The sequence below is a fragment of the Condylura cristata genome, unplaced genomic scaffold (assembly GCF_000260355.1).
Source record: "Condylura cristata isolate star-nosed mole 26May11 unplaced genomic scaffold, ConCri1.0 scaffold00023, whole genome shotgun sequence".
Classification (NCBI taxonomy): domain Eukaryota; kingdom Metazoa; phylum Chordata; class Mammalia; order Eulipotyphla; family Talpidae; genus Condylura; species Condylura cristata.
Window position 1 is genome coordinate 1,436,211 of NW_004567124.1, and position 12,239 is coordinate 1,448,449.

General features: G+C 42.4%; 1 protein-coding gene across 7 annotated transcripts in view; it reads left to right on the top strand.

Annotated features, from left to right (window-relative positions):
- Positions 1-12,239, top strand: part of PKM (pyruvate kinase, muscle) — a 58,775-nt gene that overhangs the window by 21,188 nt on the left and 25,348 nt on the right. For 6 of the 7 annotated variants that reach the window (XM_012728587.1, XM_012728588.1, XM_012728586.1 and 3 more), the window contains 4 exons: positions 498-567; positions 3,679-3,758; positions 4,134-4,197; positions 4,360-4,444. In XM_012728587.1, coding sequence (XP_012584041.1) covers positions 498-567; positions 3,679-3,758; positions 4,134-4,197; positions 4,360-4,444 — 299 coding nt within the window. Of the gene's footprint in view, positions 1-497; positions 568-3,678; positions 3,759-4,133; positions 4,198-4,359; positions 4,445-11,560; positions 11,701-12,239 lie in introns of those variants that run through there. The other variant, XM_012728592.1, reaches the window with a different exon arrangement.

A 12,239-nucleotide genomic window follows, 5' to 3' on the forward strand; every position in this document is an offset into this window, starting at 1 on the left:
TATTTGACTCCAGGCTATTTTTTGTTGGGTTGAGGGATGAGAATATAGCTGTGGGTAGGGGTTGCTGATCACAGTTACTATGATACACTAACCTATTAGAGCTTTTCAGTTTATGTGATTATCTACTCAGAGTTGATATAGTTGAATTTCATTATCGTATAAAATTCTAAGAAATGGTTATTGTCCTGACTCCCTGTTTTATAGTTCCTCGTGGGAAGAAATTTGCATATATGTACCAAATCCTGGGGAATGGGTCATGGATTTTGAGGGATTGATTCTGGTTCTGCTACTCCTCATTCTCTAAGGCATCAATAGCTAGTATTTCATCAGCATCCATTTTTCAGCCAGCAGCTTTTCAGGAGTAGGTGCTTAGAGTTACTTGAATAAGTGAGAAAATAAATGGAGGGACAGAGGACTGGAGAAGCCTTATGGCTGCCTAATATACAGCCATGGGAGGGCCCAGGCTTATATTGCTCATCCTGGTGTTTCCCTGCAAGCTGCATGGAGCAGCCTATGGCAAAGGCATCTACCTGAGCCCCATCTCCAGTATTTCCTTTGGATACTCAGGTAAGAAATACTCTGTGGCCTCCTTGACTATTTACATTGCATCCATTTTGTTAATATGTGATTATGTGCTCTCCTTCTATTCCATCATGGATACTTGGTCTATGTCAGCTTTCCCCAGTCATAGATATAGTCTGTCTCTTTCTACTTTCTTTTGTTAGAAATTTACATTGTTTACAAGATAAATCGAATTACTTCCCTTTTTCTTCAATAGAACTCTAGGGAGATGGTTTTCATTATAGGAACTTGGCTCTGAAAATGGTTAGAGAATAATTGAGAGATGAAAGTAGGCTTTCAATAGACCACATTTTTAGTATCGACAATAGCCTGTCAATACCGATTGTGTGGGACATGTGGACATATATGTTTATATGTGCAGACACCTGAAGGCTTAAATTCCTTCCACTGGCTTACATTTCTAGAGACATTATTTTCAGTATCAGACACCTTTTACAATTGAAACTGTCCGCTATTATATACATTGTCACATTAAATACAAGAAAAAAGGATTTTATTCTGAAGATGTAAAGAAAGTCCATATTTTACGTAGCAGTGTTTTAAAAGCTAGTGGAAGAATTCTGAATTCTGTCAACTTTATGCTAGTAATTTGGAAATTGACAAAATAAATTCTTAGAAAAATAAAACTTTACAAACTGATATAAGAATCAGAAAGTCTGGATAGCTCTAAGACTTGTAAAAGACATTGAAATAGCAGTTTAAATTTTTCCACAAAAATGAAACAAACCAAAAAACTTAACAATTCGGGCAGTTTTATAATTGAGTATTAAACTTTCAAGAAATAAATGTTCTGCTCATATACAGCAATAGCAAGAAAATAGAAAAAGGGAATTAAAAGTCATAAAAGATTGACTAATTTTACTTCATTAAAACCAAGAATTTCTGTTGTTCTATGTGAAAAGACATGGTCCAAACTCAGAGAAGACACTTAGAACACATAAAACCAAGTCTAAAAATTCTTACAATGAGGAAAAGATAGAGTAGAAAATGATATGAATAGGCATTTCACTGAAGAAATAACCAAAAAACTGTTAAGGAAGTAAAATCAAGACCACATTGGTCATTTAGCATTCCATATAGAATGGCAAAACTTAAGAAATCTGATAATACTTCTGGGTGTACCAGAAGTTGCATATTAGCAAGTTCTCTTCTATGCTATTGGGAATATAAGTGGATACAATCACTGGAAACAATTTGGTGTTAAATTTTACAAAGCCAAAAAGCTTTTTCTATGTGACTCAGCACTTTCATTCCTGTTTCATTTCATGTTCACTCAGAGATGTCTACACAAATGTTCCAAGCAACCCTGCAACAGCAAATCTTGGAAACAGTCTCCATCAGGATAATGGATAAATATATTTGAATATATTCTCACCATGGATTATTATTCAGTAATGAAAATGAGCCAATAGTGATATTCAGGAATATGGAAGTCTTAGTAATAAGTTGAATAAAAATTGATAAGCCCAACAAACAACAAAATGGCAAGCCTAAAAGTGCCCTTTTTATGTTGTTCATATGCAGACAAAATTAAACATCAGTTAAATGGGTCTGTACATTGCTGTGGTAAACTAAAGAAAAAAGAGCCCAAATTTCATGTTAGGGGTTATCTCCTAAGAGGGATTAGATAGTTGGAATAGGGTGGGGGTACATCATTAGGTATAAGTCATTGGTGATGTTATATGAATAGTTCTTAGATTTAGTTCTTCGATTGGGTCTATAATTCATTATCCTAATAAATAAATGATAGTGTATTATGAATCAAAGGTTATGATTAATCTACACATGGAAAATGCTCAATCAATTTGTATTGAACATGAGAATGAATCTTACCTTGTGTGATTGGTGTTCATAGTGGGGGTGGAGTTGGGGTTGTCTCTTAAAGTTCTTTGTTTAGGTCCCTCAGTTTTTATCTTTGTCCCAACACTGGCTTTCCTCTAATTAAACTCTTAAAATTTTCCAAATAGTGAGATTTTCCTGACTCTTTGCCCACAGATCCTTTCTTCCCTGTGTTTTCCCTATTCTGTCATCCCTCTCTCCTCTCCCATTGGTCCTTTTATTACCACTAAATGCCTAAATACCTTTAGTTATCAAGTAGAGCCAGGGATCTCTTGACTTCTTATCTTTTAGCACTTTACTGACTACATAAAAGTATCATATGACACCAACCTTTTTTTCTCTCTCCCCCTCCTCATTGATTATAGATACAAAATACCATAGGATTTTACTATTAGAGTTATAGATCATCTCTTCCAATTTTTACTACTTTATAGATAAGAAAGCTGACAAGAAAAGTTAAGTGACTTCCTTGGGGTAGCAGAGCTAGGAGTGGTATATCCAGGTCTCTTCACTGCTTTACCAATGTTCTTATCACTATATTGGACTGATAGGATAGGTTTTGCTTGAATGACCTTTTCTGAGAGCCTCCTCTGAGGCTCTGTAACAGAGCCTATAGAGACTGTGAGTCTCTATAACAGAGTATTTTATGTAACTTTTACTAGAGTAGATCTGACTTGCTCTGCTTGCTGCTTCTCCACTCATTTCACTCAGCCTGGCATTTGATAGTTGAGTTAATGTCACTGCCTTGGCCCCTCACTGCTGGCTCATTCAATGTTGTTCCTGTCTTAGAGCCCTTCAGTGATTCCCTGATATTCTCAGGATAAGTTCCAGTTGTCTTAATATGGCCTCTAGCCTGCTTTAATCGGACCCTGCATCACTTCTTCCATGTCATCTCTTGGTTCCTGTTTCCTTAAGATCTGATATATCTTATTACCTCTGCCCAGAATTCTTATCCCCCTTTATTTAACTATCTAGTCCTAATCCAACTGTCACCAGAAAGCCTTCTTCAAAGGCTGGCTCACACAGTGCTCTGTTTTCTTCTCATCATAACCTTTACCATGTGGTGTTATAAATAAATTACATGTTCCTTGCCTGTCCTCTCCAACAGACTAAATTCTGTAGGGACATTTATCTTACATGTTTTATTCACTTCTGTATCACCAAGTATCTCATTCAGTGCCTGGAATATGGTATGTACTGCAAAAAATACATAATGAAAGAATGGGCGAATGACCTGGGTTTATTATTCTGTGACAGGAATGGGAAAAGGACAGCACAGGATGCCCTCCAAGGATGAGCTGGTCCAGAGATATAACAGGATGAATACCATCCCTCAGGTATCACTGGTTCTGCTCCAATGAGACAGAACCCTTCCCCAAGGGTCATTTTAGGCTACAGGGATGGATGGGGCATGGGTTGGGTGGTTTGAAGATTATTGTAAGATGAACACACTTCCAGAGTCATGTACTCTCAATCATAAGTATGAAAATAGAGTCTTGAGTTTAAATGCAGTGACATGAAAATATAAAGAGAGAAACTAAGCTCTACCAGATTAATTATAGGAAAGCAAATTTGTGTGTAGGGGGTGGAGGGACTGGGGAACATTAGCTGGGAGCCTAGGCTATCCATGATGCCCACCCCAACCATCACCGCTAACCAGCCTTTCTAGGGAAAGCTGTGACAGTCTTCTTGGCTCTATTCTCCTCTTCCAGACCCGATCCATTCAGTCGAGGTTCCTGCAGAGTCGGAATCTAAACTGTATAGCACTTTGTGAAGGTAGGTAACTCGCCCAATCCCTGTTTTTCTCACTCCCCAACCTTTATTTCTGTTGTACCTTGATCGAGCCAGGGATGATGTTAAAATATCTTGTCTTCCCTTTCTTTCCTGGACTCTGTGACTGAAGCGTTATATTCATAACTTTTGGCCCCTTATTCCCAGTGATTACATCTAAGGACCTCCAGAAGCATGGGAACATCTGGGTGTGCCCTGTGTCCGACCATGTGTGCACACGGTTCTTCTTTGTGTAAGTCTAAGAGGGTACCTTGGGGATTACTCTGAGGCATAGAAGTGGGGGTGTGATGGTGTGTGACCACTGGGAAAGTCTGTTCTGTTATTTGGGACTTGTCCCTGACTGAGTGGAGTTGGTATCTCTTGGAGGCTGGGAATGGGTATACATCAGGGTCTGTTTAGAGGAAACCAAATAAGCTAAATCTTTTCCACTCTATAGAGTAACAAGAAAGGGTTTTATTTTCTGGGATGGGATGAGTACAACTCCAAATACAGATTAGCTGGTTGACATTTTGGTATTGTTTGCCCTCTTGTGTTCATACTTGCCCTATCTTTGGCAGATATGAGGATGGTCAGGTGGGCGATGCCAACATTAATACTCAGGACCCCAAGATACAGAAGGAAATCATGCGTGTGATCGGAACTCAGGTTTACACAAACTGAGGGGGCCCCAGCCCTCCTACCACTCCCGTTTCCCCAGGATCCATCTGCCCTCATAAAAGGGCTCAGGAGCAGCTGGCGAGACTGCCCTGAGGAATCAAGGGGCCATTACCAAGGGGCAGGAAAGGATAGAAGAGGCGGCCTTCATGGTGGAGACTGACCCAGGAACCACTCCACATGTGGATGGCCTAGACTGACTCCTTACCCCTGGCTTTCCCAATTGACTTCACCCTGTTTGTAAATAAAACAATAAAATGGAAGGTGCTGTGGACTGGATATGATCACTGTGGTCTGACTGGCCGTGGCCCAGCACCTGCTCCAAGCTCCCAGATGGGGTTGGGGTGAGAGCGGAATATCTTGAGGGTCGGGGCTGTCAAGTATAATGTACTAAAGATCTGTCAATAGTCTAATCAAAGTATTAGATAAAGAAAGGAAACCTACTGGCTATGCAGTAGCCAGACTGACAATGCAGTCTGAAAATGATATAAAATACCACTTGTGACTGTTCCTCCATTTTTAAAAGGATTATTGAGACCAGAGTGACTCATATTTCTTGGCAGTCCTAGCCCTAGGAACCCTACTTTCTGCACAAAACCTATTCAGTGTTCTTTGCTTCCCTATTTCAGAGCCCCTACTCTCTTCCTCCTCCCAGCTATTTCTTTGGGGTAAGGGAGGTGGGGGATTGCTGACAGGTGCAAGAAGTTCATTTAATTTACAATATATAGAAATCCTAAGAAAATGCGTTCTCCCTTAATAAAACAGTTTTATTGTCCAAATTGTCCAAAGTTAGGAAGGTGGGGAAAGAGAAATAATTGTTTCAGTGAAGTCCAACTCCATGTTGAAATTCTGAATGCTAAACTGCTAACCCTGAGTTAGTGCCAAGAAACAGGTTGGACAAAGCCAAATATTTTAATGAAATATTAATAAAGATTAGGAATTAAAAGCACAGAAAATACAAAACACATTAAACGATTTTTGGCTCTTCAAGTATAGGTTTTTTTATTCTACTATAACGTCTTGGTGTACAAAGCCCTTTCTAAACTACCTATTGTTCTTTATTGCCTGTACCCTACTTTGGAGCTAACCTCCTTTACCTGAGTACCTTATCTGCTTTGTAGTTCCTAACCTGCCTTAACATGGAAGTATCATTCTTAAGGTCCATCCTCTTAGGAACTATTTCAAGGTTCATCCTCCTAGGAACTATTTCTTAAACTCCTTTATCCCTTTCTTGATCAAGATCACTACAGCTCTCCTACAGTTCTCCTAAGGCTCTTGCTTCCACTTTGGTTTCAGGTGTAGGAAAAATACCTCTTCTGTAAATAAGTGATCCCATCAGTAAGCCCATTCTTACTGAAATTCCTGCTTCTGGAAGAATCCTTGCAGCTCATCTGTGTGGTATTAAGAGATAGCTAACATTTAGTTCTTAATTAGGTGAATACTGGGCGTCATGCTCAGCATTTTAATAATTTGCTAATAACACTTTGGCTCATTTGCTATGTGCTTCGCACTGTAAATTTTCTACATGGATTCTCACAATATGCCTGTGAAATAGATGTGATCATTCCTATCAATATTTTGTGGATGATAAAACCAGCATTTAGTGATTTATCTGAATTGCACAGCTAGTGACCCACAGGCACCCCAACTCCAGAACTGTGATTCCTGTTCTTTCATGTAAAATCTTTTAATCTTTACAAGTAGTTTTTTCACTTAATCCTGACAACAGAGGTAAAATATGTTTTCTTTAGAGATCTTGCATAATGTGGCTGAGGTCTTGTAATGCTGGTTAGTAGTAATGCTGGCTTTTTAACCAGATCGCCCCAACTCTAGGACCTGATTTCTTAACCATTCTTTTTTCCTTCCTAAGAGATTCTCAAACACTCCCAGTGGTATCCCAGAAACAAAATAGGTGCTACATTTTTGCTCAATATTCAGAAATTGTTAATAAAATTTTTCTTAGTTGTAAGAATTCTTACAATTTGTATCAGTGCCATCTGAACCAACAAGTACTAGCATATGATGAAATAAGCTATGGACAAATAGTGTATGTTACAGAAAACTCAAATACTTAGTAAGCCTTAGAATATTACTTTTTTATAGCAAATATATAATTGTCTTATGCCAATAAAATTGTAATGAAATTAAATATACCATTTTATACTGTTCCATAGAAAAGCAACAGGACTTTTTGAATTTGAGAAGTTGGAAAGCCATACAGATCATACCTGAAATTAAAAATGTGGTCTAAAACGCATCTTATTGTAACCCACAATATTTCCATGTAAGAATGCCTCATTGCAAGAAACTTGGAGCAGGGGACCTTGCTTCTCTGGAGAAGAGTCCTTCCCAATCCTGGAGTGGGAAGGGAGTCCCTATGCCTCACCCTTGGTGGCAAGGAGGTGAGGCTTATAAAAGAGCAGGAGATCATCCTTCACAGAGGCCAAGGCTATTACAAATACTGCACTCAGAGGTTGACAGTGGCCTCTGACCTTTCACATAGTCCTGAACATAAGCAACCTTACTTCCTTTAAACCTGGACTTAGTTTTGGGTAGCAGAACTATTTTACTTATAGTTCCAGGCGGAGAGGAGATGGCTGTGATTTCTGGATTGAGAGCTCAAAAACCCTTGGAAATTTAACCTTCCCCTCCCTTTCATGGTAATTTTCCATCCAGGCAGTGTGGCTGTGACTCAGTTTGTGGGGAGGATGTGACCATCTTTGGGGAGGAGCCTTCTGTTTGATTCTGCCTTTCATTCTGGCCTGTGGGGAGACAGAGTCATAGTGCTGAGTCATTACTGGGTTACTTACCAGCTACTCACAGGATGGATTCTGATACGAATTTTTGAGAGTTGCTGGCACCATTTATGAGTGGTGGGGAGGAGGCTTCATGGGTCACATAATTCCCCCAGAGCCCAGGAGGTATGGGACTAGGTTAAACAGCTCCAGTTCACATGAAGAGACATCAGTCTCCATGGGATACAGAACTTGATACAAATACTTCATAGTTCCCTCCCTTCTCCCCCAACAATGAGGCCAAAGATACCACTCTTTAAAGCACTGCCTACAAAGTCTCCTTAGTTCTAGATGTCCTTCCTGGGATAAATGGATCAGGTTAGCTGGTAGCCAGTAAACATGAAGGTAGAGAATAGAAGTAGGATGCTGAGGGAAAAACAAACTTTAAACTGTAACAGGAGGACTTGTAGAGTAGGGGGAACTTAATCTTTATTCACTGATGCCTTTCTTGGTCTTGATTACTTTGGTAGGTTAGGGAGCCTGTTCATAATCTCACATGCATTTTAGGGAGCCTAACGGTAAAAGGAGAGCACAGGGCCTCCAAAGGAGTGTCCTGGTGAACAGGATTAAATCATGTTAAGGGGACTTTGGCCTGAGAGCCCTCATCCTTCTGACTAAAGAAAGATTGTTGGAGTTTATGTTGGCAGATAAGGTCACCTTGGCTGAGCCAGTACTTCCATTAGAATGAACTAGGATTCCTGGAGCTTCTTCCTTCCTGCTTCTAAGTGCTGATGTGGCATTCTTCAGGAGGAGGAGGAAGAGAGTAGAGGCCTAGATACACAGAGGTAGTTCTTTACTGTTCACTTTCTGCTGGAACACCCTTCCTATACCTATCTATCCTAACCAACCATTCATGTCTCCTCTACCATGAGACATTCCCTTTCACACTTAATTTGTTCTTTATCCCTAATTCCAAAAGGCCAACTTTCTCTTCCTTCCAGGATTTGTCTGGGGGAAACTCTGGAGTTAAGATTTTGAGCCGCCCTGGCAGGCCTGAAGATATTTTGGGAATCTGAAGGAAGCCGTAAAATAAAGTCTACCCGATCTGACTCTGGAGAGAGCAGATAAAGTCCAAGTCACTATTCTGCTCTAAACCTGACATTCAGCACCTGTGGGCTGCTTTAGAAAACCGTATGGCCCTGAGAGAGAACTATCAATGCTGTTTTAGGCAGCAGTCATGTGGTGGTTAAAGTGGTATGTAACTTCCTACTCTTCACCAGGGCTGAAGTTTGTCTTTGTGTAACCAAACTCAATGTGTCTGTTCTCTTGGTGGGTATCTGGGTTCAATAAAAGACACTGCCAAGATGGAATGTTTAAAGGACAAGTATTGATTTCCTTGTGACAAGAAAAGGAGACAGCAAAGCTGGTGTTTTCAAAGAACCTATCTCCTAGAGGAGGCAGTGGGATGAAGGTACATTCTATTGTCCACTGTGGGAGGGGTCTTCAGGGATGTTTTTGTTCCTGGTGCTGGAATCTTCTGGTCGTTATGTTCAGTCTGCAGAAAAACATGCCTTCAGGGAAACATGAACATTCGCCATATACAAGGTTTTTATCTCATCTAGGTTTTATTTATGATCGAGAAGCTTGGGTACAAGGTGACCTATGCCTGGTGATGTGGGCCAGGGGGGACAATTTCTTACCTCTAACCACCTTGGGCACCAGTATTGTTTGCTGACATACCTTCTTTCCACAGTATCCAAATGACTTTGGGAAGTTAAACTAGGAAACTCCAGATTCTGTGATTCTGTGACTAAGAAACCAAGCAGATACCAGCAGTCTATACCATTACTTAACCCCAGTCCAGTGGACGTAGCAGCTTCCCCTCCCATCTTGCCAGCTCAGTGGAATGGCTGGCTCTTAAGGGGAGAACTATGGATTCTAGAGGAATCTGTCACCCACCTCAGCTTCCTCCAGTTTCTACAGTTCTGGGATAACTTACTGGTGGGTCAAAGACTTGAAGATTCAGGAAGTTGGCTCAGAGTAGGGCAACCAAGATGCTCTGGTACTAGTCACAAAGACAACCCCCTCCAGGACTAGTCAGTCCCCAAAGGGAGGGTGCCTATGGATACTGCACTTACTTCTGGAGCAAGTCACACCCACTATGCAGTAATCATCCACATACTTTCGCTGGTCAAATCCCACCCTAAGAAGCAGGAATTGTCTTTGTTTTACTTTTTAAAAAACATTTCACACATTAAACTACAGGATATAGAGCCAGTAAGTGGAGTTGGAACTAAGATGTGATGGAACCCGTAGTTCTGTATTATGTTCCTTAAAATTCAACTATATGATAGATTTTCTCTATGCATCTAAGTAAGGATATGATGGGTTAGTCTCCTCCAGAGATCATGAACAGCATTTTATAATTGATCAATACCCTTAACTGAAGGGCACTAGTTTGAAACCAGCTCTCCAACTTAATTCATTTGCATTTCAATCTTGTGACCCTGTCTAATTTAGAACTTCAAAATGCAACATCATTCAGCATGGACCAGCTGGCTGCTACACTACAGTGTACCCTGCTACTACAGTGCTTAGTCCACCATTGTACTTAGTTGGTCCTTAGCTTAAGGTTATGCATGCCACCTTTCTGGGAATCTGAATCTCTTCAGAATCTGAAACAGGAGAATGATTGCCCTTGGTGGTATGGTTCATTTTCTCTCAACTTTGTGTTCTCTCATCAACTCTATATATAATCATTTACTTCTGTCTACAGTTAAGGGTACAGGAAAAGACTTACAGAAGAAATTAGGAGATTTTATTCCAAGCAGGAATTTACTTAGGCTGTCACTTTCTCCTCCCAGTTTATCTGAGCTAAAGGAAAGTGTAATGAAGGCCTGTGATTCAGCTGCAAGCAGGGTGTCTCTTGGACCAAGTCACACCCATTGGTCTCTATTTCCGGGAAAAGGAAAGAGCCTAAGAATAAACGATTTTTGATTAGGCACCATTGTACCTACGCTCAAAACTTGGCTAAATGAAGGCAAAAGTTAACAGCTGTTGCACTGATAAATGCTGTCATTACTGTTGTAGAATATCAGTTGAGAAATCAGGAAATATCTCGATGAACAATGTAAAAAGAATCTCAATATTGATTTTAAAACCCAGGGTTGAAAACAAGTACAGACTCCTGCAGAGATCGGCTCTAACGTTCTGACTTGATTATTTCCTGATGGTCAGTTCTACACCAAAATTAATAGCTTCGGTTAGTTTTCTACTCTAAGGCACTGGCTTTGCAGAGTTACTAGTCACCACGGGGACCCAAACTGTCTTTTTCAGTATACTAGCCCTAAGAACAAGAAGGCTTGGGCTTTGTGCACACGTCCCTCCTTCCTAGTTCTCCCTACTCTCGCCCCAGTGCCGGGTCTCCGCAGAAAGCAGCCTGGCTTCCACTGTTCTTTCCCCACCTTCTGATCGCTTCTCGGGCTCCCAGACCTCCAGTTTAGTTCTGTCCCGTGGTGTGAGCTGGAGCGGAAACCAGAAGAGTGGGGAATCGCAGGGTGGGGCAGTGGGCATGTCGCCCGGGGACCCATAAATCTGGGCACCGCCCGAGTAAGTCCGGGCAATTGCAGCGGCCTAGACCGAGGGTCAAGTGAAGAGTCCGGCTTCAGCAACTTCGCTAAGCTGCAACAGGTGGCCCGGGCGCCCGGGGGTCTGGGAGGGCATCGCCTAGCCTCCGGGGGCGGGTCCTTGGCCTCGCCACTTTCCCATTGGCTTTCGTGCGTGTCATAGAATTTTTTTTAAGTGAAGTGTCCTTCCGCCATAGAATGTAGTCCTCCGCAAAAGGGCAACCTGACCGCGCGTTCCGCCCTCCGCGATACTTCCTACTGAAGGTGACTGCGCGCCGCGAGGACGCGGAGGGCGGGGCCCTTCGAGCCTGGTGCCAGGATTGGGTGGGGGGCGGGGCGGCGGAAGGATTGCAGCGGCCCTGAGTCGGGATAACCTTGAAGCTGAGGCCGCAGATTCCCGCACAGCGGCTGCACCCGCGCAATCTCCGGACCTTGCTGCTAACGTCGCATCCTCTAGCCGGACCTCTCCGTAGGTGAGCTGGGGGAACAGCTGGGCCATCCGTTCCCATTGGGCTCTGTCCACCCCGCTAGGACGGGATGCCCGCCCGCTTGCTCTTTCGGGTACCCAAATTGGGGGCGGTGCAGGATCCTTGGGGTCTGGAGGAAGGCTCTTCAGAGCCCCCAGACCCTTTCGCCAAGATCCGATGGGTCATCCAGCCCCTTTCCTGCTCCTGTCCTAACCCGCATTCTGGCCCCATCCTCGCCTCCCTTTCATTCCTCCAGCTGGTTCCATCCTCTCCTCTTTTTTTATCCCCTCTGAATCTGATCCCTTCCTCTTTTCAATCCCCCCTCTGCTTCCCTCCTCGCCTCTTCGCCTTGTTCCCTTAGTACTACTATTCTATTGTCTCCCGGTCTTCAATTTGTCGGCGTTCCCCTCATTCTGATGCTTTACTTGTAAACTGCCTCCCCCCCCCCGCAGTACTTCTCTAACTCCCCCTCCGCCCCCTCCCTTTCACACTCGGGGCACTCCTCCCCCGCCCCCCACCTCCCCGCGCAGACCCCTTTCCCTAAC